We start from the raw sequence: 26,419 nt of genomic DNA, 5'->3' as shown, positions 1-26,419 counted from the left end.
CTCCACCCCAGTAGCCCAGCCCCCGTCCCTAGAGTAGACCACCACGCGCTGCCGACTAGTCGGCTCGTGCCCGTGCCGTGCGACCGGCGGGCAGAGAAAGCCGGGCCATCCGGCCTCCGGCCGCAGCATTGAATTGGGACGGGCTCCTGCTCCTCTCAAGCACCACGCCGCTGCGCCCGCCGCGCCGCAGTCCGCGCAGCCCCCCCCTGCCTGTCACGCACTGGCGCGGACGGCACGGCACGGCACCGAACCGCACGCGCCGAGGCAGGCGTGGGCGCGCGGCGTGGACTTGGGAACCACCGGCGCCGGCCGGCGGGTGGACCCTCCCCGGGGCCGCGTCCGTCCGTCCGGGCCAGCGCCGCGAGTAACGCTCGGTTGCTTGTACCCCACGTCCCCACCACCCACCCATCAATTCCCGGCCGGCCGCGGCCGGCCCGGTACCAACACCAACACGTCGCCCGCCCGTCGGTTTGCCTTTGCCTTTGCCTTTACCTCTGCCCCCGTTTTCCGGCCGGGCTGGCTGGCCGGCTAGCTGTACGCGTCTCCGTAGTCCGTATTAGCCGCCGCGCCGGACTCTGCTGCTTTTGCCCAAATTGCCACGGGGTCTGGCAGCCACGGATCGTGTACCTGGATCCGGCTGTCTTCGTTGAATCGCGCGATTAATACCAAGTTCGTACCACTACATACTCCTCTCTGCAGCTGCCGCTGCGGCGCCGGATACAAGACAAGTCCTCTGTCTCGAGGCTAGGAGCTAGCAGTCAGATCTCAGACGCCGCGCCGGGAACGCATCGCATGCCGTCGCAAACGAGGACCCCGTCTCCGCGTCTGCGTCCGCGTCCGCGGCGCTAGAGTTGAACCGGCGGCCGTGACGTGACCCAACCAATCTCCGCCGTCTTGCGTGCATGAGTGCATCTGCCCGGGGGCCGGACCGGACCGACGCCGTGTCACGTACTCACATGGCAAGGTCAGGAGGAGAGACCTGTGCATCATCGCCGATTGCTTTGCTTCTCTCTTCGGATCAGGAGTCCTCCTCACACCGGCCGGCCAGCAACGCGAGGTTGACTTGACGGAGACGGCGGAGGGACGGGCACACGACGCTGCCCGCTGGTAACGCTCCAGCTGGGTGCCTGGGTGGGCAGGGCCTTCACGCCACTTGCGTTGCACCGTTCTCAGGAGTCAGCAGCACGGTTCTTGCGCGGAACGGCGGAAGCGTTTTTCCAGCTTCACCGAAAACCTGCTGCTACAGGCAGGGCGGTTACCTTGCCTAAGCCGGACGGCCGGTGGAAACCGTGGAGCACGCACTACGTCCTTTCGCCGTAGGACTGTAGGGGGCAGGGCAGCAAGGCCGTGCCCGTGGACCGTGGTGGTCATTGCTTGCGGCATCGCCCGATAAATGTTGTAGCACTGCCGAAGGAACCTCTCGTGCACTCCCAGGTTTCAGAAGTTGCTTCGGTCTTATTAGCTGGTTTGATCCAAGTTATCAGTTGGATATTTGCCAACAATTAGCTGGATGTATTTAGATTCAAAGAAGCTAATTATTAGCTCTATAGATCTAAACAAGGTCTTGCCATGAGAGTATAACACATAATTAAGAGTTAAATGCACAAGAGGTCCATTAACTTGTGAGGATGTTTCGGTTAGGTTCATCAACTTCTAAAGTGGCTTTTTGGGTCCATAAACTTTATATGCCGTATCACTTAGGTTCATATCCCGCCACGCGGGTTTCTCATGCTGACGTGGCCTGCTGACATGTCCTCCTAAAGCAGCTCTTGGCAATGCATTTTGTCAAACAGCTTGTGGGCGACGGCGACAGCGTCCCCAGCGCGCCGAACAGCGAGCTCGACAGCGCGTTGCCGCTCACATCGAGGTGGACCAGCGAGCGCATTGCGCCCAGCCTCAGTAGGGGTCCGGCGCCGCGTCGACACGCCCGTGTCCTCGCTGGGAGGGTTCGACACGTGCTTCAACACCACCGCCGTGGCGTGGCCGCTCGTGACGCTGCTGTTCGACGGCATGCAGGTGACGCTGCCGGAGGAGAACGTGGTTATCCATAGCACGTACGGGACCATCGGCGGCCTGGCCATGGCCGCGGCGCCCGACGGAGCTCCGGCTGCGGCCGCTGGACGCCGTGGAGGTCCGGTCGCGGCCTCGACATGCGCGGTGCTAGGATGCTGTCGGTGCTTCTGCTGCTGGTGGTCGCGGGCGGCGTGGCCACGTCGCACTCGAGCTCAAGCTCGTCGTGCCCCGCGATGCCGCCGGACGCCGGGAACACGCTGCAGGTGTCGCACGCGTTTGGTGCCTGCTCGCCGCTGGGCCTCGGGACGGCGGCGCCGTCGTGGGAGGGGTTCCTGGCGGACCAGGCGTCGCGTGACGCGTCGCGACTGCTGTACCTAGACTCGCTGGCGGCGTGTGGCCGTGCCCGCGTACGCGCCCATCACGTCGGGGCGGCAGCAGCTGCTCTTGGCCGTCGACACCAGCAATGACGCCGCAGGGGCTACTTGGGCTCGGCCGTGGCCCGCTGTCATTCCTGTCGTAGATCAGGGACATGTACCAGGCCACCTTCTCGTACTGCCTCCCCAACGACGCGAGGAAGGGGAGCGAGGACAGAAGGGCCGCGGGGAGCACGCTAGAGTAACCCGCGGGGTCGAGCGCGACGGCGGTGACGCGGAGGTAGGAGGAGTTGGTGGCGCCGGCGGCCGCGTAGCAGCGGAGGCCGCACGGGAATGCCGCGCAGGGGTCGCGGGCGAAGTCCCACGACGCGAGGCAGGAGTAGGGCGGCACCGAGGACGCGGCCACCACAGACCTGAGCGCCTCGTGCCGCTACTAGAGCTTGTCATCCCACCGCCACGTGGCCTTCAACACCAACCTCGGCCGCATCACGCTCACGGCGTCGCTCATCACCGACGTCAGCTCGTGGTTCATCCGCGCCTGCACCGCCACGGTCATCCTCATCGGTGATGCCAGGTCGCCAGCCTTCACGGCCAAGATCCTGGCTTCCTTCGTCGGCTTCGTCGCGCGACCCGTCGACCGGTACATCGCGTACAAGCGCGACACGCCAACGGGGGCGCTCCTCTCCGAGGGCTCCTTCGTGGTGGTGGTCATCGCCGCGCTGGTGACGGACGCCATCGGGTTCAAGTACATGATCGGGCCCATGATGCTGGGGCTGGTGCTCCACGGCGGCAGGCCCATCGGCGCCACCATGACGGAGCGCCTCGACTCCTTCATCGTGCTCTTCCTGCCTGTCTACATGGCGTTCTCCGGCTACCGCACCGACCTCGTCGAGTTCACCAGGTCTGAGGCGTCGGAGAAGTGGTGCGCGCTGGAGCTGTTCGTGGCGCTCTGCGTGTTGGGCAAGCTCGTTGGCTGCGTCGCCGCGGGGCTCTTCTTCACCATGCCGTTCCAGGACGCCATCGTGCTGGCGCTCATGCTCAACATCCAGGGCATCGTGGAGGTGGCTGCCAACAACAACGGGGGCGACACCATGAAGGCGACGACGGAGCACTACCCGTCGGGGCAGTTCGCGCGAGCGAAGCGGCGGTCGCTGGAGCACGCGCGGCTCAGTGCCGACCTCCGCGTGCTCACCTGCCTCTACAGCGAGGACCACGCGGCGCCGCTGATCGACCTGCTAGAGGCGTCGGGCTCCTCCCGCGACTCGCCCATGTCGCTCATCGTGCTCCACCTCACGGAGCTCGTCGGCCGCGCCGCGTCCGTGCTGAAGCCCCACCGGAAGAGCACGAGGTCGTCCAATAGCAGCGGGAACCCGACGCCGTTGGACCGCATCGTGAACGCATTCCGGTACTTCGAGCAGTAGGCGCACGGTGACCCCGTGTGCATCCGATGTTCACCGCCGAGGCAGTGGCGCTCGCTCACAAGTTGTTTGACAAAATGCATTGCCGAGAGCTACTTCAGAAGGACATGTCAGCAGGCCACATCAGCATGAGAAGCCCGCGTTGTGGGATATGTACCTAAGTGATACGGCGTACAAAGTTTATGGACCTAAAAAGTGACTTTGGAAGTTGATGAACCTAACCGAAACCTTCTCACAAGTTAATAGACCTCTGGTGTATTTAACTCTATAATTAATCTATTGATATTTATTTAGGGCTTATTTGGATCTCATATAGCTAACAATTAGCTGCTAAAAATTGGCTGAGGTCATGTCTGGATTCTCAGCTACTGTCTCACCTACCACGGAGCTAACAATTAACTATTAGCAAGTTTTTTTTTCCAGCTAACACGTTTAATAGTTAGTTGGATGGATGCAAACAAAGCCTCGGTATTATAAATTATAAATGTTAGTATTTTTTTATATAGATTTGACCAACTTTAATTTGTTAGACTATGTAAAAACGAGAATTGTTTTTTTCTTTAGAACATATTAGCTGCTAAAAAGTAGCGGAGGTTATGTTTGGATCCTGACTAATAATAAGTTAGCTAATGTCTTACCTACCGCCTAGCTAACAATTAGCTATTAGTTACTCATCGATTTTAAATTATAAATCGTTTTGACTATTAGCTAGTGTCTTACGTATAGAATATCTTTGTATATCTTAGTCTCTTTACCTTAAGCTTCTCCCACGCAAGCCACACCCCGACATTCTTGGTTGAGTATGTTTGCTTGAACTACTTTTTGTAGTACTTTTCAGTGAACGGATATTATTTTTTTTTTATAATAAATCAGCATAAATTAAATTTCAGCAAAACGAATAGGGCCTATAGTTGTGTTCCTTGTCAACAAAAAGATATGCTGTTTCCTTAAAAAAAAATGCTGTGCTCGTCGGGGTTTCTGGGACTCTGAAAACAAGCTCTCGGGGTTCAAAAACTGTCAAGCTCTGGTGCCTTGCCAGCCGAAGCCTGCGGAATCGTCAGTGGTCACCGGCCACGCAGTGACGCAGCCCTGCCTGACTGCCTCCCTTGCCCTTGGCCCTTGGCCCTTCAACCACTGAAAATTGTCTGTTCGGCCGTGAAATACAGAAACGCAGGTTTGCGTCGATTTTCTTTTCACGAGGAGAGGCGGAGGACTAGCCGAAAATTCGGTGCCTCCGTTAGAACCGCGATCCATACGCAACGGATGTGCCGTGCCCGCGGTACAAGCCGCGAAAGTTTATCAAGTTTTCCGCTCCACGCATCGGACGGGACAGGCAACGACGAGCACGGCAGCCTAAGCTCAGATCAGGCCGTGTTGGGTGGGGAACGCAGGTAGGCATGCATTGCAAACCGAAACTGTTAAGTAGTATATCGCGTGTGTTACTTCAGTGAAATCTGTGTGCACACTGCACAGAAGTTCCATCAAATTTTCAACTCTGAAGCTTAAAATCACTGTCACAAGTCACGAGCCAGTGAAGCGAGAAGCCCCTGGTCTGACGTAACTGGTGGCCAAGGTTCCGGTCCAAGTCGCCAGGTCTGACTCTGACTCCAACATTTGACTGAAGCAGGCTCAGTCAGTGAAATCTTTAGACCACAGCACAAAATCCAATTGGACCTTGTTTAGTTCGCTCTAAATTCCAGAATTTGGCACTATGCAAAAAAAAGATTCTCTGTCACATCAAACTTGTGGTACATGTATGGAGTACTAAATGTTGACGAAATCAAAAACTAATTGCACAGTTTGGTTGTACCTTACGAGACGAACGTTTTGAACCTAATTAGTCAACGATGGCACGATTATTACCAAATAAAAACAAAACGGCACTGTAGCTACAGTGTAGCTACAGTGTTTCTGGCGGCGCCGAGTCTGGGCAACTAAACACGGCCTTGGTTTGTGATGCACTCCATCCAATTATGGGGGTAGTCAAAAAATCAAGCACGTCCAGGCACGTATATAAGGACACTGCAAGCCTCGCTGGTCGTTACACTTACACCAGTCAGACACTCCAAGGTGAGCTGCTTGAAGACTGCAGGTGACAGCTACTATAGGAGCAGCAGCTAGTTTGCACTGCAGGCATGCTTGGGAGGAGGAGAGGTGGCTCATCATCCAAGTCGCAGGAACCCACCAACGCTGACGCGGCCGTTACTGCTGACACCGGCCAGGGGGCGGCGACCGGCGTCTCGCAGTTCATCACACAGCTCGGTAGGCATAACTGAAACTCCTCTGCTTCAATTCCTTGGCCTAATATTCAGTAGGAGAAACTGACTGATCCTTGCGTTTCGTTGCAGATGAGTCTGCCACGAAGAGGCTGCACCGCATGAGTCAGAGGCTGAGGCTGCTTGAGCAGCAGATGGAAACACTGGAGACCGACGTTGCCAAGGCCAGCAGGGATTCGTACGAGTAGCTAGTGATCTTAGCCGGCAGCAGCCGAATAGCTTGTTACTACATCCAGCAACTGTGTCATCGAATTCAGATGGCTAGTCCATCAGCCTGTGCTATTGCTCGGGCTATAATTTTAGAAGGTTCATGGATAAATTTAGTGTCCACAGGCAGGCAACTATCTGTGGAGACTACAGCCAACACAAACTTACAGAATTTTGATCGCCAGTCACCATGATTATATAACTCAAACTCATAGTCGAGGTTATTACAGGATGGTGGCTCTCAAAGAAAAGGGGAAGCATTAGCTCCTCAATTCAAGTGCTTATCTACAAGAGGCAGGTTTCCTTTTCAATTCCCAGCACAAGCTAAGTCTACATACATCTTCTGGCCTAGAAACAACTCTGCAAAGCGAATTTATGCAATTCTTGTAAATGGCACTCTGAAGAAAAGGTAGAGGTAGCCTCTAACTGCGAAAGCCATGGTAATAGCACCCGGAAGGCCGGAAGACATCAGAGGATTCGACAGTTGGTGTACACAGCCATTCTGCGACATGATTGTTACTCGCAAGCTAGCTTTGTCCCAAAGCTGCTAAGGCAGATGGCGAACGCCTGAAATGCTGAGAGCGGCTGGCGATAATCCATGGTGAAGATTTCGTCCCCAACCTTACCGAACTGCAGGAGAACAGTTTCCGCATCATCGACACTATCAGGATGGCTTGGGTCGGTTGTAGCCACCAGCTGGAAATTCTTGACAGATGCAACTGTCACCCGTCCATGGAAGTTCAAGCACCAGCATTGCAACTGCTCATGCCACCGTGGGGCGTTGTTTCTAAGGACAGTGCTACCCGTTTGCCTCAAAGACTTCACCTTGAGGGAGTTCTCCCAGGTCTCTTGAACAGAAGGGCACTCCATGGTGCAAAGCATCCTCCTAGGCCCTCTGGATTTGAACAGGTTGTATTTGTAGGAAACCTGTCCAACATCAAAGTTGCCCGACGATACTTGGGGGCTGATTCGCCTGCTTCCAAAACGCCGAATACATCGAGTGCTTGACGCCTTTGCACCATCATAGGGTGGCTGGCTGTCATATATTTTGAAGTTTGTTCCCAAAAAATCAGACCTACAATACAATGGGTGCAGCAGAAGTATAGTCAGGTCTATAACCAGAAAGCTTACAACACAAACACACAAGACTAAAATTGTCTGCACCAAGAAATCAAATGGAGAGTAGAGTAAATACTGAAATATGCAATCAACAAAACATCTGTTTTTTCCCTAATGGAATGATAGGCAGCTCTCCAGCACGTTCAAGACTAAAAGAAAGAGCTGCTTGCTTATAATTCCTAGAGACCGTTGGCATGAAGAGTTCCAACCCACAAGACCAATGGGAAAGAAAAAAAAATAAGACCCTCCTTTTGTTATTAAGGAAATATATAACATATAGCATAGATAATGTAACACTAGCAAACATAACCAGGTACTAAATTTGTCTGCTTCACCAAAATAAAAATAAAGGAAATTTTAAATCTGTTTTATGTCAAGTACCGGCTCAAATGCTCATGTTCTCCTTAATTTCCCCTAAGCCCCAAATAGAAGACTTGTTTTGAAGAATCACAGAAATACAGTAACCCCAGAATACAACAACAACAACAAAGTCTTTTAGTCCCAAACAAGTTGGGGTAGGCTAGAGTTGAAACCCAACATGAGCCCGCAGAATAAAATACAAAATAACTACCATTAGGTATTATCAATTGTCACTTCTTCAAACTCAGATGAAGTTTAAAGTTCAGCCCTGTCTGTAAGAAAAGAAGCGCTTGCAAGATTCACTAGAAGGTATAAGCAAACTATGAGTTGCATGAAAATACCTCAATTTTCCCACATATGCCTTGTTTCCTTGTGAAATATCGTCAGCATCAAGGGAAATAATATACTCTATATGAGCACCCCGTCGAAATCTTTTAGCAGCCATGAGAAACTTTCCTTTGTCCATGGCAGCCATCAAATCTTAAAAAAGTAAACAACCAGAAAAAATCTTCTCAACAAGGAAAGAACAGTCATGTAAACCAACACGAATAATGTTAAGCAAGCATGCATTTGGTAAATTATTCTAGTGATCCGTGTAAACTTCTGCCGCTAACTTATCCCCACAATCCTCTTCTGTTCTATCAGATATCATGTCCAACGTGTGTAAATCTTTTGTCTGGCTCTATCAGTTGTTGCTAACAAAAAAAGAAATCGCTTAACATGCACTATCTTATTGTTACACTGACATAAAATACACAAGTGACTCTCCTTGTGGACATTCAGTTCTGAATTGTGCACGGACATATAAAAGCAGTTCAGACACAACATTCAGTAAAGACAAGCTTTGAACACATACATTACAGATCTTAGAACGACTGGAGCAAATAGCACAGCACAAAAAACAAAGGGATACTTCAGAAAACCGGGTTTATGATTACTCGCACAGCATGCCAAATTGTTTTTAAGACTGAATTTCACCACTAAGACAAATAAGAATAAGCTAATGACAGAGTAAGGCATGAGGGGAGGCACTGTATGATGCCATATGAACTTACTGTTTGTCAATCCAAGGTAGAGATAAAACATAGAATTCTTCTTGTTTCGCTTGATGAAGCATTGGATTGGAAAATCTTTAGGTCCTGGCTGTTTAAATCACAAGAAATGGAGCAAAAAAGGATCAGTTAGAGCTGCCAAAAAGAACTAGACTAGATACATGAACCCACTCTTTTAAACCCTTACAAAAATCAGCAAAGCTAAATTTGTGCTAAGCTTTCAGCATGTGTCAAACAAGATTGTGAACTCAACAAACCTATATAGTTATATAATCCTAAAACTATTGCAATATTTGGAATATCAGAACATATATAAAGGAATGATGTACTGTAAGTTAAACATTTGGTCAGCAAAATATAAGAAGTCCTCCAAGTACATATATTCTATCAGATTCAGCACCTTAACCAAACATTATTAGCACCTGATCTAAATGCATGGGTTGCTGTAGATATAAATTATCAGATTTAGCACTTTGGCGATGTCCTAGTCAAAGTGGGGATGCCCAAATCCTATGTTGAAACACAGCTTAGTTGCTGTGGATCCCAATCTATCTCCCAAAACCCTGCATAAAACTGGCATTTCTACAGCTCTATCTAGTGCAGCAGCGCCCCAAATACCAAATTAGCCGAGCACCCAGACCCAGGCGATGGACGCTTCACGATGAACGGAACCCAACTCCGGGGGAAGAGCGTTCCTCACCTGCTTCAGCGAGGCCAGGAAGGTGATCTTCCCGGACTCGGGCAGCGGGCGCACGACCGTGGCGGCGGCGTCGCGCCACCGCCTGCAGACGCAGGCGCACGACACCACGTCCTTCCGCGCGGGCCACCGCTCCCCGCCGGACGCCTCAACGCGCCGCAGCACCTCGGCGAGCAGCTCCGGCAGCAGGCGCGCCCACCTGTCCTCCTCCTCCTCCACCACCACCACCACCACCGCCCCTTCCTGCCTCAACCCCTCCCGGCCCCAGGGCATAAGCGGAGACCCCATTTCGCACGCTACGGCTATCCTCTTGCCGGTAGTGGCAGACTGGCACGCACAGCGCCGCGCCGTGCGGTGCGGGGGACTGCTCTCTCGATTCTCGAAGCAGAACCGAGCCGTGTGCGCCGCTCGAACCTGATGCTGCGCGCGCCTTTATTGTAGCTCTCCAGTCTCCACGGTTTCCGCTGCGCTTCTAGAAGATCTGCTACCGTCCATTTGGATTTCGCGGGTGGGTGGGGTGGGTACGGGCGCACTCTCCCGGTCTCCGCAGGCTGAGCCGAGCGCCGCGTTTTAGGTGGTGTTTGGTGCAGTGGTGTGTCGCCGAGAGCACGTTGTACGGGTGTTTTTATAAGGCGAAGGTCTTGGCCAAAGATTTTCTACCTGTTATTTTACTCTGTCGTGAGACCTATGAACCAAACTCGATGCTACACCCGTTGGACTGTGGTCTAAATGGTTTTCGACATCGTAGCTTGATGACAGGGACGGATGTAGGATGAGCTCAGGGGAGGCTGAAAGCTCATCTTCAACCTCCAGCCCCTTCTCCTCAAAACAACCATGGGAAAAAAATTAGAGAGCTCTAGGGGAGGCTTACCGCCCCCCCCCCCCCCCCCCCCCCCGCACCAGATCCGTCGACCCATAGGTGGTGTTCAGTTCAAACCAGCACCAGACTAACGGTCAAACAACTTGCTTCACTTGTATACATGAATGGACCTACAATGTTTATTTGGAATATTTCGAAAAATACAAGGTTTATTTGGAATATTTCAAAAAACCTCATATGGGCCAAGCCCATTACTCCTACAATTAGATTCGTCCAAGTTGGCAATCTCAGGCTCTCGGCTGATTGGCTCCACCTGCAATGCTCCAAGATAGATCGATGTTGTTAATGATCAATGCTGTCAAGCTTGTGAAGATCAGTGGCATGCCTTCCGTTTTTCGTCCATCACTACATATGTTCTTGCACTAGCACACCAAACAACGCAACGTTCTGGGAAGCAAAACCAAACGAACAGCACATCACATAGTGTTCCAGCCAATCTGATCGATCCCATAAACATCCATCACGTACGGTGAATCTGTAAAACCAAACACCGCAAAGACACACACAAACCGAGCAAAAGTACTCGAGAATATTTTACACAGAATTAGCCTCGCTCTCCCACTTCTGTACACGATCCCACAGCGACCCACACGTACGATGAATGTGAATCCATCGGTCGACCAGTCTCACCGAACCTTCACCCACGCACCCAAGCTCGGCACGCCCTTGGCCACCACGAACAGCAGGTAGTACCCCCGCGGCGCCAGCTCCGGTTTGCCCGGCGCGTCCACGCAGATCCTGTAGCTCCGGCCCTCCTGGACGTACGAGGTGATGGGCAGGATCAGCAGCCGCTGGTTCATGGAGTAGCCGTGCGTGGTGAACGGCGGCGCGTACATGGTGACCTTCACGTCGGCCTCCGCCACGACGGGCTCGGAGAGCACGGAGAACCGGAAAATGAACGGGGTGCCGTACCGCATCCCCTCCGCGGGCAACGACGCTGCGTCGACCTCCGCGCGGCTGCCGGCGGCCCCCTCGCTGAGGTACGGCGGGGTGAACCGCTCCACGCGCACCTCGGTGGGGAAGTCCACGTCGCTGAAGTTGTACGCCGCATTGGTGTTGCCGCCGGCCACCAGCACGGTGGCGTCGGGCAGCACGGCGCTGCTGGAGTGGTACATGCGCGCGATGGTCGACGACGCCAGCGCCCGGAACCGCGGTCCCTCCGCCTTCCGCGGCGAGTACAGGATCGGGGTCAGGATCGGCTGCCGCCCGAAGCCCCAGCCGGAGCAGCCCTTGGCGGCGCCGCTCAGCAGCAGCAGGTCGCCGGTGGGGAGGATCAGCATGTCGCCCATGACGCGGCCCACGGGCATGTCCTCGCTCTCCCACTTCGCGTCGGGCCTGACCAGGTTGATGCGGGAGCAGTCGCGGAGCGCCGGCAGGAACGTGTTGTTCTCGCCTTTCCTGAAGGCCTTCTTGGGGGCCCCACCGCAGATGACCACCTCCGGCTCCGGGTCGCCGGTGACGTTGCGGAGGTCGAGCGGGAGCAACGTCGACATGGCGGACCCCGGGTAGTTGCGGCTCCCGCCGTCGAGCTTGGGGAGCTCGCGCACGATCTTGCCGGACTTGTGGTCGAAGATGACGGAGCGGTCGTTGGCGAAGAGGAAGAGGTTGCCGCTGGGGAGGAGGTTCACGAACGGATACAGGTTGTTCTCCACGTCGTCGGTGGTCTCGCGGAGGAACGGCATCCGGACGGCCTTGTCGTTGGACTTCCCCGGAAACGGGACGTACTCGTAGCTGAAGGCGCGGCGGCCGCCGAACACGATGAACCGACCGTCCGGGAGCGCCACCTGCGTCCCGTACCATCTCCCCTCGGCGAAGCTGTTGGGTAGCTCCAGCCAGTCGCAGGTGTCGCACGGGCTGAGGGTCCTCACAACCTTCTCGCCATCGAAGTAGCCGCCGGTCTGCACCAGGTTGCCGTCCGTGTCCAACGCGCCCGACGAGCACCAGGTGTCCGTTAAGATCTGCGCATCGCATTGCATGCCATCAAAACCTGGGTCGCGGTTGCATGCATATGGTGGAGATCGACGTGCCAGGCACAACAGGCAGGGACCGGAGCCATGCATGCAAGAACGTTAAGCTAATAACCTTGAGAGGGCGGAGGCCGCCGGTGTTGTAGTCGAACTCGACGGAGTGCGCCCAGCAGTCCATGGTGCCCTCCTCCTTGGCCCGCGGGTCGATGCGGCAGTTGTCCTGGGGCAGACGCATGAGTGACCGCCCGGTGGTGCTGGTGTCGAACATGATGGCCTTGCCGTGGCGCATGACGACCATGTGCATCGCCGACACGCCGGAGTTCTCGCTGACGATAGTCCACGAGCCGACTGCCCCGCCGCCTTTGTCGGCGTCGAGGTGGACCGTGTCCTGCGCAGCCTTGCTGGGCGGTCCCCCGGGCGGCACCCTGGTGAGGCCCGTGGCGGTGGCCGGCGCGGCGCCCCGCTCCTCCTGCTCCGTCTGGGTGGGCACCGTCTGCTCCTGCGTGCCCTCGAAGGCATTCTGGAAGTAATCGGTCTCGGAGCGCGGGCGGAAGATGTTGAAGATGTCGAAGAACGCCTCGCCGGAGGAGGCGAGAAGGAGGAGGGCCACGGCGAAGACCGCGGAGTGGGGTAGGGACCCCATGGCGGCGGCGGTGGTGGAGAGGTCCAGGAGCCGGTCTCCCCCTTCCCTCCGGCCTCCTCATGTGACCGCTCCTCTAGTTATTCTGGCGCCTAAATTTGGGTCGTCTTCGTCGCACGCGCTCGCCGCCGCCGGTTTCTAGCTCCATTCGCTGTGCATAGCTGGCGCCTTCGGGTTGCCGGGTGCGCAATTCACGCGGGAAGGCATGCACAACGTCCGTTCAAATATAGCGAGAGCCACGTGGTCGTTTATTACTCCGCCCAAGTGGTCCAACCCATGCAAATGGAGGATGCCAGAATGGCATCCCATTAAAGCTGGGCCGGTGACGTGCTCTGTTGCCACGGCCGTCGCATGCACGAAAGGAAGTCACACGACCGTATTCCGGTTCAGCCCGGGCGGGCGAGCATGATAAATTGTGGGGGTTTAGCAAACTGAATTTTTTACATAAAAAAATTACTGAATTTTCTCCACAATAATTATACAATAAGCTACCACTTCCTCTCTCTATTCTAAATTGTAAGTTATTTTAGCTTTTATAGATATAAATGATTTTTACTATGAACCTAAATATACACTATGTCTAGATATGATTTTGGATTCAGAGTTGGTTTGGGTTGTCGAACATCAACACAATTACCATGGGAGGATCCATTTACTCATATGGTGCAGACATCACTCAAAAATTGATAAAACGCTAAGGAGGCGTTTCGACGACAACATTTCTATTTCTATTGAAATATCTGGAAAGAGATGAACAAAAGAACCTTAAAAGAGTTCTAACCTCAGCAAGTAGCCTCTTTGTGCAAGAATGACATACAACAGTTTCACTTGGCACTACAACAAATGCTCCCACAGATTCTTTTAAAGTTGTCTTCCTAGGTTTTTGGTTGTGCTTAATCTTTGTTTTGTGCCATTCCTCTTGGATTTCTTTCGAGAGGTCCTTTTTTGACCGGCCATGTCATTCTTTTCTTTTTTTTTTTCTCTTTGAAGAGTTGGTAGTTGCCCTCCGGTGTTACCCTAGTTTGTGTATATATAATTATGTTTTTGCACTTTTCTTATCGTCTAATAAAACCGTGGCAAAACTCTTGTCGTCCCTTCTAAAAAAAACTATATCTAGATATATAGTAAAATCTACGTATCTATCAAAATTAAAGAAACTTATATAATTTATTTAAAGTGGAGGAAGTACAAAAATAAGAATAAGCACCCTACCCTAAGCATCTCATCTACCAAAAAAATTAGTAGATGGTCTAACAAGAAAAGGGACAAAGAAACATGCAGCGTGTGAGAAGATGTGATAAAAAAAAAAGCTCCCGGAAAATTCGACGTCCTGCATGACGATGGCACAGCTGGTGGTTTCATCGACGTGCTGACTGCTGAAGCATCCGCTTGCGCCAAAGGCCTGCAGGCGGCAACAGACTTTGGTATTTATCGAATTCAATTGGAAATGGATTTTTGGATCCTAAAGCAGGCTCTTCTCACACCATCGTTGGACCTGACAGCTAGCGGGATGTTGATTAGGGATATTCGGGATCTTCTTCATGAACATTTTATTTGTAATGATATCATTCTTATTCCTAGAACTTGTAACTCAGTAGCGCATGAGCTAGCAAGGTTGGGGATGAGTTGAGATCCGAACGAGTCTTGCATCTGGACAAGCCCCCTCCCAGAATTTGCAAAAAGTTTGGTGGCTCGCGATTCTATGAGTCTTCGGTTCCAATAACAAGGCCATAGTGCCAGGTTAGAAGTTTCCAAAAAAAAGAAGCACCTCTCTAAAAATACGCTTGATTTTGTGGCGGTGGTTAGCAAGGAGAGCCTTTGTAGAATTTGCTTATCTAGTTGTTCTTGGATCTGGTGGCTATTTGGTGTTTGGTGAGCATCATCATGCCTTGTCATAGTGGTTTACAAGGTATAGTAGTAGTGTGGGAGTATTGGTTGTTTGTTGTATGTTTTTTCGAGTCCAGTTTTCCTTATGAACTGGGTGAATCCTCCTCTTCTTATATTTATAAAAGCCGGAACAATTGTTCCCGCATCTTAAAAAAAACTCTTGATAAATCAATAAGTATTTCAAACAACAAAAAAAAGTAAAGAAAGAGAAAACATATGTCTCGAGTAATTTCTTGTAATTTACTTATAAAACAAAAATGGCCAACTTTGTCGGGCTGCCTCTTCTTTCACGCCCCGACCCTGCCACATGGCCGTCATCGCAAGCACACACACATGTAGAGTTCCTTTCTCTCTTCTCACATTAGATATGGTGATGTGGAGAGGGTTTCTATATCTAAAGATAACATGTCCACTAGAACTAGTAAGATGAAACTAAAGTTCCACTACTATCACCATGTGCACACATGAATAAACATTTAAGATTTATTTAGAATAATAATTAGATTTTTTTTGTTTGGGCTAAAGCCCATTTATTTTTTCCAACACGTCTGATATACTCTATCTATCATTAATTCATCAGCTCACTTGAATCAGTAGCCTGTAGAGATAGCACTGCTCCAAGTCAATGCCTCGCGTTTGTCGCTGTCATCGCCGGAGTACTTATCTAACATTAACGTTTTGTCAGGATCGCCTCTTGTGCAAGCCATTGAATCCTTCCTCTCCATTTCCATCCATACCGTCACAATGATCGATGATATCTATATATTATAAGCCTCACCAACTACCAACAAAACAATTATGCAGCCAATCTACGCAACAGGATGTGTGGCAAACCATAGAGTTTTGACGGATCAGACTCCAGTTACCTTTACCTGGCTCTACTGCCAACGGGCAAGAAACGGCCATGAAAGACCAAATCTGCTACAGCTGACGCGGTCGTCGCCCCAAGTCAAGCGGCGCAGCGCAATGCGCTGCACAGAGCCTCCTGTCGTGTTTGGTTGGCTCGCCAGCGCTCGTGAGCCGTGACGCGGCCCGTAGCAGAGCGGAGTGCAGGCCTCGGCGCCTCGCGGTCCTGACCGTGCCAAACGGTTTTATTCTGCTGGCGCGCCTGCCGAAACCGACGACTTGCTCAGGGGACAGGGGACCAACCGCAACGGCTCTAGCCTCCGGCCGTATCCTCCCGCGCGCGCCGAGGCGCAGGCGTGGGGTGCCGCGTTCGGCGTCGGCCTCTGCTGCCGCAGACCCCGCTAGAAATCGAAATCGATGGGTTTTCGAGTCCATCGCATCCCCAAGGTCGCCGTCGTCGCGGAGCTAGTCACGGACAAGTTTTCGGCGAGCGCGGCCTGGGTTGGTTTTGCTTTTGCGTTTGCACGCCGCGGTCTCGAGCAACGAAGATTCTGGACTAGTTTCTGGTTCGTACGCACTTAGGTTCACGTGGCTGACTTGCCGGCCGGCGCCCCAGTACCACCGCGGCTTGCGATTTTCCAAAAACGCTACGCGGTCGTGTTCGTGGCGGCGCACCACGACAAGGAGCTATGTGCCAGTGCGGACGGACGCGACGCGAGCCGTGGAGATCGATAGACGACGATAGCGGTGGACTCTGGGCTCCATCCCTCGGGTGGCGTTCTTTATTCCCCAGCCCCAGTTATTGAACGCTTTGTTGACGAAACTGTGACGCTGCCTGCAACTGCAACGAGCAACGGGACTTTGCCGGTTTCGCTCTACTCGTTAATCTCAATCAAGCAAGCAGTCCCCAATTTTTGTCACTGGAAACAAAGAAAAGTGTGTGTTATTGGCTCCTCCAACTACTACCGCCACGAAGCAACTCCGATCCTTCCCTCGTCATCGTCTTCCTCTTCGTTTCGTTCACACTGTAAGCTCTGTCTCTCTGACCCTTCCCAGTTCCCCAGTTCCTCTCCTCAATCATGTTCTTCGATCAGTTGTCGTCGGTGACGCGGTGCAATCAATCATGCAGCTGTCTGAATTCCCCAACACCTCTTACCCAGTGTTCTACTAGCATCTCTCTGCTTCAAAACATGCAGCCCTGACGACGCCGATGATTGTGCCATCGGCAGATCATATCTATCCCTTTTTTTTCTCAGGGAAGAGGGCAGCGCGTAGAGGCTATCTGCTCACCTGCTGCGATCGATCTTTGGGCACGCCGACGAACGATGGACGCGTCGAGTTCTCTCCTACTGATCCTGTTGACCCTCCATTCTGCCATGACCGCCGCCGCCGCCGCGGATCTGCCGGCGGCGCAGCCGACCCACCGGAGGCTACTACTTCAACAGGACACCAATCTTGCCGCGCTGCCTCCGGCTGCAAAGGTTCATGCCGTCCCAGTCGACGCTCATGGCCCCGCTCATGGAACCGGCTCTTTTCCGGCGGCGTCTCCCAGTCGGCACGGGGGGGAGAACGATCCGAGCGAGGCGGCGCCAACGACGCCGGCGGCTTATTTGTCGAGATCCATGAGGTGGCTGTACATGGTTGTTCTTCCGGCGGTTGCCCTGCTGTTGCTTGCTGGACTAGCGTGCTGGCCTCTGTGTCGTAAGAGTGCAGTTGCGACCATTGGCCCTTGGAAGACTGGACTCAGTGGCCAGTTGCAGAAAACATTTGTTACAGGTATATACTGCTATATGATTGGAGTACTATATTTGCTACTAGTTCGTTCATATATGTGCCTCAAAATTATTTTGCATCCCTTTAAAAAAACACACACATCTCTGTACTACTTGCAAGAAAAAAAAAGAGGGTGGAAGATCAGTTGATACTTTGCTGTCTGAATTCCTCAGATATCTAGTACAACTTATGCTGCTGTTTGTTGCAACTAACCCTGCTGATTCTCATGTGCTTCATCAGGAGTACCAAAGTTGCAGCGGTCAGAGCTGGAACGTGCCTGTGAGGACTTCATTAACATTGTGGCGAGTTATCCACACTACAACGTCTACAAGGGAACTTTATCAACTGGCGTTGAGATCGCAGTGGTGTCCACTATGATTACATCAAGTAAGGAGTGGTCAGAGCATTCAGAGAGCTGCTTCAGGAGAAAGGTTAGCATAAGAATTTGGCCCATTGATTTATATGTGAACAACTCACCCATTTGAGTTTGTGTATTGCATATTAGCTTGAGTTACTTTAATGATGAATTAAGCAGATAGACACCCTGTCGCGAGTAAACCACAAGAACTTCGTCAATCTGCTTGGCTTTTGTGAGGAGGAGGAACCTTTCACCAGGATGATGGTGCTCGAGTACGCGCCGAATGGGACACTTTATGAGAGTCTTCATGGTATATACAGAAACTGTTCTTGCTAATTCAACCATACCATTGAGCAGTACGTGTAGTGTAGCTCTCGAAATATTGTGCACGAGTGATTGATTAACAATTCTGGAAAAATGTTGCAGCTGAGGATTTTGAGCACATCGCTTGGCGAGGTAGGATGCGGATTGTTATGGGACTAGCCTACTGCATCCAGCACATGCATGAGCTGAACCCTCCTGTGGTGCACCCTGACCTGCAGTCCAGTTCCATACTGCTATCTGAAGATGGTGCTGCAAAGGTACATACTCCTATCCAACTTCATCCATATTTTTACTCCAAGTTTTACTAAATTCTGAAACCTCCGGGTGTTAAACAAGTAAACAACCGATGTACCCTGTTCGTTTGGGCTGGTTTGGCTTATAAGCCATGCCTGAAAGTACTGTTGGTTGGTTTGGTGTGAGAGAAAAATACTGTTCGTTGGTTGATAAGGCATGTCTTATAAGCCAAATACGACCAAGCGAACAGGCTGCATGCTGTTTAGCGTCAGAGTGAAGGAACCACAACTTGATCGTCCAACCTGAGTTCTTGCTGCAGATCGCGGACATGAGCGTTTGGCACGAAGTGATTTCTGAAGCCAAAACGGCGACAAATGGCGAGCTCGACCATCACCAAGAACAGGTGTCCGCTGGCCTAGCAGGGAATGTACATAGCTTCGGTGTTCTACTGCTTGAAATCATCTCAGGGAAGCTTCCATTTCCATATCCCGGACACGAGCGCTCCCTCGTCAGCTCGGTAATGACGCTATCCATGGAACACCATTTCTACTTGATTGATGATGAAAAATCAAATGATGACGTTATGTTTCTTTTCATCCTAGGCTTTGGAGTGCATAACCAACGATGACCGGAGTATAGCTTCCTTGCTCGATCCAACACTGGGCGATCACAGGGAAGATGAGCTAGCGATCATCGGCGAGGTGATCCGAGCCTGCATCCAGAGCGACCCGAGGAACAGACCGAGCATGAGGGAGGTCGCTGCCAGGCTGCGAGAAGCTGTAGGCATCTCGCCGGTGGCTGCGACGCCGAGGTTGTCTCCGCTCTGGTGGGCCGAGCTGGAGGTCCTTTCCACCGCGGAAGCAAGCTAACTTGGGATGCCCCTGCAGGCTGTATCGCTGTGCATACTGCTATGCGACCTTTATGCATTGTCCAGCATCGTCAACTTGACAACTGCTGTACGTATGAGCATATCTCCTGCTGTAAATGTGAAACTGCAGGAATAGTTTTAGTAATAATAATTCTCGTGGGCCGACGCTTTCTACCACCCGTCGCATTGCATTGCACCATCATGTGCCTCAAAGTCTGAAGGTGCTAGTGTTTTGGCAAGATGTACAGGCACGAGGCATGCCAGGACGAAACAAGCTTCTACTAATAAATGCCACGCCGATCGCCATGGCCGGCAGCCCGGCATATAAAACCTGCATTATTGATACCTACCGGAATGTAGAAAGGAGAAACCTGATCTTGGGAGCACAGCACAGCACTAGCAGACAGCACTATCCACATTGTCTTTTTCTTTTCCCAGTTCCAACTATTACTATAATCCAACAAGATGAGGCCGGGCCGCCGATAAGACTCTCCTGTTTCCACTTCCATTCTTCCACCAAAGCTGAGTGAACAGTGTAATAACACACATGATTCAGGCCCGTTTAGTTGCCAAAATTTTTTTGTACAGTATCCATCACATCGAATCTTGCGGCACATGCATGGAGTACTAAATGTAGACGAAAAAAAAACTAATTGCACAGTTGGGTGAGAAATCGCGAGACGAAACTTTTGAACCTAATTAGTCCATAATTAGACACTAATTATCAAATACAAACGAAAGTGCTACAGTAGCCCAAATCCAAATTTTTTTTTAATCTAAACGGGGCCTCAATACCGCCCCGTGCAAAATGTCTGCAGCCATCCAGATGGGATGGAATCCAACCCAAAACTTTCAGCTGCTGCTGACCACCGCGACCAATCAACTAGTAGCTCGCCCGTCACCGTCACCTCGCGTCATCAAACAGCTGACCACTGGGACCGGACCAACCAGTCGGCGCGTCGCTACACCCCTAGACGGTAGACCCATTGGCACGTCGGGCCACATGTCACCGATCCCAGCCACCCGCCCGGCGTGACTGCGTCGCCGTCCAGAACCAGACAGCCAGTGCTCGGGGCACACATGGCCCCCTGCATGCGCGCCACCTCATACTCCCGGCCGGCAGCCGTCCTTCGTCCGTTCGCCTCCGCTCCACGGCCGCACCCTATAAATCCCACCGCCCACGCGTGGCCGTCGTTGACACACCTCCCGCCGCGCGCCTGCCCGCCTGTGCTGTTGGAACCGATGGTGACCACCGAGTTCATGATCTTAGAGCTGGCTTACAGCCGGCCCAGCTCATTACGAGCCTGCGCTCCCACAGGTCCCAGGTCCACCGGAGCTGACAACATATAAGGCCTTTGGGCCTTCTCAACCCAAAAGACTAGCCTGATAGGTGAGGGTTCTTCGGCTTTATATGTTGTGCTCCCTCATCATCGCTACACGATGTGGGACTAAACCTACACAATCTCCCCCTTAGTCACACATTGGGGTGCCCCCGCCATATATGACGCTCGAGATTTTTTTATCGGGTTTAGCTTTTCTGACCTCGGGTACCGGCTCTGATACCAATTGTTGGAACCGGTGGTGACCACCGAGTTCTCGATCTTGGAGCTGGCTTATAGCCGGCCCGGCTCGTTCCACGAGCCTGCGCTCCCACAGGTCCCAGGTCCACCGGAGCTACAACATACAGGTCTTGGGCCTTCTCAACCCAAAAGACTAGCCTGATAGGTGGGGGTTCTCCCGCCTTATATGTTGTGCTCCCCCACCATCGTTGCACGATGTGGGACTAAACCTCAACAATCTCCCCCTTAGTCACACAGTGCCCCCGCCATATGTGACGCTCGAGATTTTTTTATCGGGTTTAGCTTTTCTGACCATGGGCTCTGATACCAATTGTTGGAACCGGTGGTGACCACCGAGTTCTCGATCTTGGAGCTGGCTTACAGCCGGCCCGGCTCGTTCCACGAGCCTGCGCTCCCACAGGTCCCAGGTCCACCGGAGCTACAACATACAGGTCTTGGGCCTTCCCAACCCAAAAGACTAGCCTGATAGGTGGGGGTTCTCCCGCCTTATATGTTGTGCTCCCCCACCATCGTTGCACGATGTGGGACTAAACCTCAACAATCTCCCCCTTAGTCACACAGTGCCCCCGCCATATGTGACGCTCGAGATTTTTTTATCGGGTTTAGCTTTTCTGACCTCGGGTACCGGCTCTGATACCAATTGTTGGAACCGGTGGTGACCACCGAGTTCACGATCTTGGAGCTGGCTTATAACCGGCCCGGCTCGTTACCACGAGCCTACGCTCCCACATGTTGTAGCTCCGGTGGACCTAGAACATGTGGGAGCGTAGGCTCGTGGTAACGAGCCGGGCCGGTTATAAGCCAGCTCCAAGATCGTGAACTCGGTGGTCACCACCGGTTCCAACATGTGCCCCCCCAGGCGGGCACAGGAATGGAGCTGGAGGCGGCGGCCCGGTGGTCGGATGATGCGGCGGCCCAGCTCCCCGCGCTGGTGGGCCCACCTGGAGTCCTACTGCGCCGCGCGCGCCGACCTGGACCCGGTGTGGACGCTGTCGGCGCCGTGGGCCACCCCCGCGGAGCGCGGTGCCGTGTACTGGCTCGCCGGGTGGTGCTCCACCACGGGGCTTTTACATTTTTACCATTATAAAGAATGACACTCATCCGAATATCACTCTTAGGATGTCACTTACAACTTTACCAGATGAGAGAAGTTTTAGTTATAGATTTACCACTTTTGCGCATGTGGCATGCCACACGAGCTCGACACGCTAGCGCCTAGTCAGCATGAGCACGTGAAATGTCGTTGCTACCCATGCCTTGCTCCTCTCTCTCCATCCCCGACAGCTGGGGCCCGCGACACCTGTCACTGCCAGATGGGCCCCACTAGTCAGCTTCGTCTTCCCCATCTCGTACTATGCTCAGGCGCCTCCGTGTCCTCCTCCATGACTAAGCCCCGCCGGGAGGGGCCACGACTATCCAGGCTAGGCTTGGGGCGGCCTCACCGGCGTCCAGCCGGCGAGTGGCGGCACGTGGCCACGCGTCCTGCAGGGCCCAAGCGGCTCGCGGGCAGAGCCCAAGCGACCGGCGACGGGGCTGTAGAGCTCCCGCAGGAGGCTCGAGCGAGAGGACCGGGATGCCTCGGTCGGATGCCAGTAGGGCGACGTGCGTGCTACAGACCCGAGGCGCAACCACCGAGAGGCAGGGCTAGCGCTTGCTCCTGAGATCGGCCGAAAATGAAGGAGCATCTCGGTTGTCCATGGAGGCACCTCGCCGGAAAGTTGACCGAAAAAAGGAAAATGAACGGAAACTACCACCCAGCTCCACGCCCGATCCCGGGCACTGGGCTCTCCCCTGCCGTGCGCGCCCGTCCCCGCTGACTCAGCAGAGCCCGAGACCGCAGAGGCCAGCACGCGGCGGTGCTACAGCAGCTCGTGCACGTGGCGGCGTAGCTGTAGCTCGTGCCCACGGCGTTCAGCGCGACGGCGGCGCGGCAGCTCGGTCCCACGGTGGCCATGGAGGAGGAGGACACGGAGGCGGCGAGCTCGGCCATGAAGGCAGCGGGGCTTTGGCCCGAGGAGTGAATGAGATGGGAGGAAGAAAGAGCCATGGGCAAAAAAGGAGACGAAGTTGACTAGTGGGGCCCACCTGGCAATGACAGGTGCCGCGGGACCCAGCTGTCAGGGATGGAGAGAGAGGAGCAAGGCAGAGGTAGCAACGATATTTCACGTGCTCATGCTGACTAGGCGCCAACGTGTCGAGCTCGCGTGGCATGCCACATGCGCAAAAGTGGTAAATCTATAACTAAATCTTCTCTTATCTGGTAAAGTTGTAAGTGTCGTCCTAATAGTGATATTCGGATAAGTGCCGATCTTTATAATGGTAAAAATGTAAAAAAACCCCACGCTGGTCCACCTGCTCTACACCTAGTCCGGGCGCCGCCTCGAGGCGCAGCTGCCGGACCTCCTCCTCGGCGTGCGGTCGGGGAACCCGAGCGACCTCACCCCGGTGCAGCTGGCGCAGGTAGACGACCTGCAGCGCCGCACGGTGGACGAGGAGGACGCGCTCGCGCGGGAGATGGCGCTCGTGCAGGAGGGCCACGGCGTCGTGGCGGTGGCCGCGTCGGCGGACGGGTCCGGGCTCGATGTGCCCGGCCATGTGGAAAGGGCGAACGCGCTGCGGCGGCGCACCGTGAAGCGGGCGGTGGAGATACTGGAGCCGGCGCAGGCGGTCGAGCTGCTCGTCGCCGCCGCGGACCTGGAGATCGGCTTCCGGGAGTTGGGGCATTTACATATTTACCATTATTACGGATAACATCTTACATTGTGTCACTGACACATGAGTCACTGACATGGTACTTTTTATACCACTCACATCATAATGATGGTAAATATGTAAATAATCCCCGGGAGTTCAGGCTCAAGCACGGGTCGGGCCGGGACCAATAAAATGCAGGGCTTGGGCACCATTTTGCTGGGCACCATCACATGTCCGGCCTAACCCAGTTTTTTTTCTCCACCATTTTGCTGGGCTTGGGCAGGGCACGAGAATATGAATAAAATGCAGGGCCCGATTGGTTTGCTTTCAAAATATACCATGCCAGAGAGTTGGCAAGCCATGATTTTGGCTACTATTTAGTTTGATACCAAAACTTATAAAGCTCTCACATTTAGCTTGCTAAATCTATGGCAAATTTTTTGTCCAACTTTTAGCCTACCAAATCTTTAGCATGACAAATTTTTGATGTCAACCAAACAGACCCAGATTTTTTTTCTCTCTCACTATTTTGCCAAGTTGTACGGTTGTACCCATCTTTACTCTTTACTCTCTAGCCCTACTCGCTGCAGCTTATTGGGCCTGCACCTGCAGCTGCAAAAAAAAAAAGAGAGCACTGCTTATTGTAACTACTACTGTACAACAGTCACAGCCCAAGAAGTTGTATGTGCAGGCTGAAATTGCACTGAGAGTGACCGAGGTTTTGCTGAGAATTGGAGTGGGTCTCTGTTTTCCTGCTGTTCTGGCTTGCTATATGTGGGAACGCTTCGTGATTGACTAGAAAACCTGGGCGCGGCGGGGCCGCGCCATCTTGAGCCAGCCGTGGTGATTCCGTGTTGGGATTCACGATGTTTAGAAATTGATTTGTTCGTTGCCTGATTACTTCGATCAATTGAAAAGAAATAGAGTCACGTTTTGTATCAACGAATACAACTATACAAGGACAAGGACATGAAAAGCAGCTTTATACCAATAGCGTAAGCGTAAATATGTTGGATCGTTTATTTTTCTAAAAGATATGTGCTTTTAATTGACATTGCAAAGTCTTCTAGCTTTGTAGCATACATTAAGCTCTGACATTATTATGTAAATGAAAGAAGAGGAAGAAAGAAATGTAATTGTCTTCCAGTGACATTTGACTCAAACTGAGCAAAAAAATGTCGTATCTAATACCTTGAAATTACATTGTCTTCTTTAAACTATATGATTTGAGCAGGAAGATCTCATAACTGTAAAATTACAGTGCGATGAAATTTGGTTGCTGGAATGTAGATAGGTTCTGTATTTCCATAAACATAGTCTGAATTTAATTATATTAGAGAATATAATTAATTATCTACGTACCACAGAGATTCCTTACAGGCAATCATAAATTAAGGAGAGGTAATATACATTACTAGCATGAAAAAAAGAAAAAAAGGATAATCAGTGAGTTTGTCAATGAGAATAAAGACAAGTACTATGGACTTTAATATAAATCCCTCGGCAATATCAGAAATCAGGTCTTTGAGTAAAATGCCTAGAGGAATAAAGATAGTAAATGATCTGATGATAGTCGGAGATGGTTTCATATGTATATAAGCAAAAACTATTCTGTTGCTCTTCACTTCTCAAACATTGGGAACCTGAGTGTCCAACCTCTTAATGAAACATGCGCAAAGCACGTTCTAGGAAAAAAAAAATGTGTCCATGAAATCTTACTTTACAACTGAAAATTAAAATAACATAGGCTTAATTTATCTTGCAAGCATATCATATCCGTTGGTTATCTTCGTCATCTCAGTTCGGCAACTTTCTTTCTAACTTATCCTATTGAGGTGCAGTTTGGGGCTAGGTTTGCTTCCCGCTGACAGTACTATTTGTACATTGGTGCTGAATCGTCGAAGCATCCATAATTAATCTACTTCCTTTCAGGTTGTTCTTGTCCACAGTGCTCAAACAGAGATGATCCATCACTTGAGATGATGGAAGGTATATATGAGAAATCCATCACTTGCAGACTTTCTAGAAGCCTATCTTTAGTTACTTAGTATAGGATAGGACAGGTTATCTAGAAATGGAGATGTATTTTATAAATGAAGGCACAACAACATACCAATCCATGTAAGCAATAAAGTGATAAGGTTTGTTCCACAAAAGTAATATGCATACTCCATTTGATTTGTAAAGGAGGCTTCGGTAGACTCATCACAGAGCATGTACCTCAACTGTTGCGTGGACATAACGTGGCATGTTCCTCCATCTTGTATTTTTACTATTTTGGAGAAGAACTGATATATAGGCACATCTCAGGTCTATAGGGTTGCTTAAAGAAACATTGTAACTTTGGTTCAGATTTAAAATGAAACGAGGAAGTTTATTCGCGGTAATTCAATCTTGCTTTGTTAATTTATTAATCTTTCCACTTTGTATATGCGTATTTTAGGGAGCACAGAGAATTAAGTAACGTATTAACATCAGTACAGGTTAATAACAGTAGGAAATCAACAAACGCAGGGATATATTAGATTGGAAAGAAGTCTCAATTCATAATTCTCTATCTTGGAAAATGGATCACAATTTTAAATCTTCTATTTAGATTTTTTGCTAATTTAATTTGAACGCAGATTTTGCAGACGGTATTCTAAAATTCTCAACCAAATCAAGGATGTAAAGAAGATTGGTGAATATAAACAGCACTTACCTTATGGTTTGCAGACATGATTGGTGCTAGCTCCACGTGTACGACTACTGTGCCCGCCGACTAACAAGCTGAGCAGATGAGAGGCAGCACATGGATACCACCCCCACATCATCTACCTGTGACAGCTGATGGGCAAAGAAGATCTGAGTAC

At 51.7% G+C, this 26,419-nt stretch overlaps 5 protein-coding genes and 1 pseudogene across 7 annotated transcripts; 4 read left to right on the top strand and 2 right to left on the bottom strand.

Annotated features, from left to right (window-relative positions):
• Positions 1-2,150: 2,150 nt before the first annotated feature.
• LOC136516074 (cation/H(+) antiporter 15-like) lies at positions 2,151-3,808 on the top strand. The gene is made up of 2 exons (XM_066509475.1): positions 2,151-2,420; positions 2,825-3,808. The coding sequence occupies exons 1-2, from the start codon at positions 2,151-2,153 to the stop codon at positions 3,806-3,808; spliced, it is 1,254 nt and encodes a 417-aa protein (XP_066365572.1).
• A 2,061-nt stretch (positions 3,809-5,869) lies between these two features.
• On the top strand, positions 5,870-6,313 carry LOC136517918 (uncharacterized). Its single transcript, XM_066511573.1, has 2 exons — positions 5,870-6,067; positions 6,154-6,313. The coding sequence occupies exons 1-2, from the start codon at positions 5,941-5,943 to the stop codon at positions 6,267-6,269; spliced, it is 243 nt and encodes an 80-aa protein (XP_066367670.1). The 5' UTR covers positions 5,870-5,940; the 3' UTR covers positions 6,270-6,313.
• A 144-nt stretch (positions 6,314-6,457) lies between these two features.
• On the bottom strand, positions 6,458-9,929 carry LOC136517917 (tubby-like F-box protein 10). The gene is made up of 4 exons (XM_066511572.1): positions 9,520-9,929; positions 8,823-8,910; positions 8,109-8,247; positions 6,458-7,363 (listed from the first exon to the last, which is right to left on the bottom strand). Exons 1-4 carry the CDS (start codon positions 9,802-9,804, stop codon positions 6,805-6,807), a joined length of 1,071 nt encoding a protein of 356 aa, XP_066367669.1. The 5' UTR covers positions 9,805-9,929; the 3' UTR covers positions 6,458-6,804.
• Positions 9,930-10,833: 904 nt separating this feature from the next.
• Positions 10,834-13,318, bottom strand: LOC136518415 (aldehyde oxidase GLOX-like). Its single transcript, XM_066512074.1, has 2 exons — positions 12,479-13,318; positions 10,834-12,354 (listed from the first exon to the last, which is right to left on the bottom strand). Exons 1-2 carry the CDS (start codon positions 13,004-13,006, stop codon positions 11,023-11,025), a joined length of 1,860 nt encoding a protein of 619 aa, XP_066368171.1. The 5' UTR covers positions 13,007-13,318; the 3' UTR covers positions 10,834-11,022.
• A 3,183-nt stretch (positions 13,319-16,501) lies between these two features.
• Positions 16,502-19,470, top strand: LOC136516799 (protein MALE DISCOVERER 2-like). Of its 3 annotated transcripts, none has more exons than XM_066510286.1 (7): positions 16,502-16,763; positions 16,993-17,512; positions 17,750-17,940; positions 18,045-18,177; positions 18,294-18,448; positions 18,745-18,942; positions 19,028-19,470. In XM_066510286.1, exons 2-7 carry the CDS (start codon positions 17,062-17,064, stop codon positions 19,292-19,294), a joined length of 1,395 nt encoding a protein of 464 aa, XP_066366383.1. In that variant the 5' UTR covers positions 16,502-16,763; positions 16,993-17,061; the 3' UTR covers positions 19,295-19,470. The 3 variants fall into 3 exon arrangements, with proteins under 3 accessions (XP_066366383.1, XP_066366382.1, XP_066366381.1); XM_066510285.1 differs by having other exon boundaries at positions 16,866-17,512; XM_066510284.1 differs by having other exon boundaries at positions 16,503-16,763; positions 16,966-17,512.
• Positions 19,471-21,744: 2,274 nt separating this feature from the next.
• LOC136516073 (protein DOG1-like 2) lies at positions 21,745-23,624 on the top strand (annotated as a pseudogene).
• Positions 23,625-26,419: the final 2,795 nt, after the last annotated feature.

This window comes from Miscanthus floridulus, chromosome 17 (genome assembly GCF_019320115.1).
Source record: "Miscanthus floridulus cultivar M001 chromosome 17, ASM1932011v1, whole genome shotgun sequence".
In the NCBI taxonomy this organism is placed as follows: domain Eukaryota; kingdom Viridiplantae; phylum Streptophyta; class Magnoliopsida; order Poales; family Poaceae; genus Miscanthus; species Miscanthus floridulus.
The sequence above is the reverse complement of the archived record's forward strand: the minus strand, read 5'-3'. Positions and strand labels throughout refer to the sequence as shown.

Excerpts from the sequence above, each read along its gene's own strand:
- LOC136516074 (XM_066509475.1), top strand. The coding sequence starts at position 2,151 with ATGCGCGGTGCTAGGATGCTGTCGGTGCTTCTGCTGCTGGTGGTCGCG. Across the intron at positions 2,421-2,824 it reads CGGCGTGTGGCCGTGCCCGC|AGCTTGTCATCCCACCGCCA; the intron begins GTACGCGCCCAT and ends TGCCGCTACTAG.
- LOC136516799 (XM_066510286.1), top strand. The coding sequence starts at position 17,062 with ATGGACGCGTCGAGTTCTCTCCTACTGATCCTGTTGACCCTCCATTCT. Across the intron at positions 17,941-18,044 it reads AGAGCTGCTTCAGGAGAAAG|ATAGACACCCTGTCGCGAGT; the intron begins GTTAGCATAAGA and ends TGAATTAAGCAG. Across the intron at positions 18,178-18,293 it reads ACTTTATGAGAGTCTTCATG|CTGAGGATTTTGAGCACATC; the intron begins GTATATACAGAA and ends AAAATGTTGCAG.
- LOC136518415 (XM_066512074.1), bottom strand. The coding sequence starts at position 13,006 with ATGGGGTCCCTACCCCACTCCGCGGTCTTCGCCGTGGCCCTCCTCCTT. Across the intron at positions 12,355-12,478 it reads GCGGCCTCCGCCCTCTCAAG|ATCTTAACGGACACCTGGTG; the intron begins GTTATTAGCTTA and ends TGCGATGCGCAG.
- LOC136517917 (XM_066511572.1), bottom strand. The coding sequence starts at position 9,804 with ATGGGGTCTCCGCTTATGCCCTGGGGCCGGGAGGGGTTGAGGCAGGAA. Across the intron at positions 8,248-8,822 it reads CTACCTTGGATTGACAAACA|ATTTGATGGCTGCCATGGAC; the intron begins GTAAGTTCATAT and ends TACTTTTTTAAG. Across the intron at positions 7,364-8,108 it reads GCATATGTGGGAAAATTGAG|GTCTGATTTTTTGGGAACAA; the intron begins GTATTTTCATGC and ends ATTGTATTGTAG.
- LOC136517918 (XM_066511573.1), top strand. The coding sequence starts at position 5,941 with ATGCTTGGGAGGAGGAGAGGTGGCTCATCATCCAAGTCGCAGGAACCC. Across the intron at positions 6,068-6,153 it reads GCAGTTCATCACACAGCTCG|ATGAGTCTGCCACGAAGAGG; the intron begins GTAGGCATAACT and ends GTTTCGTTGCAG.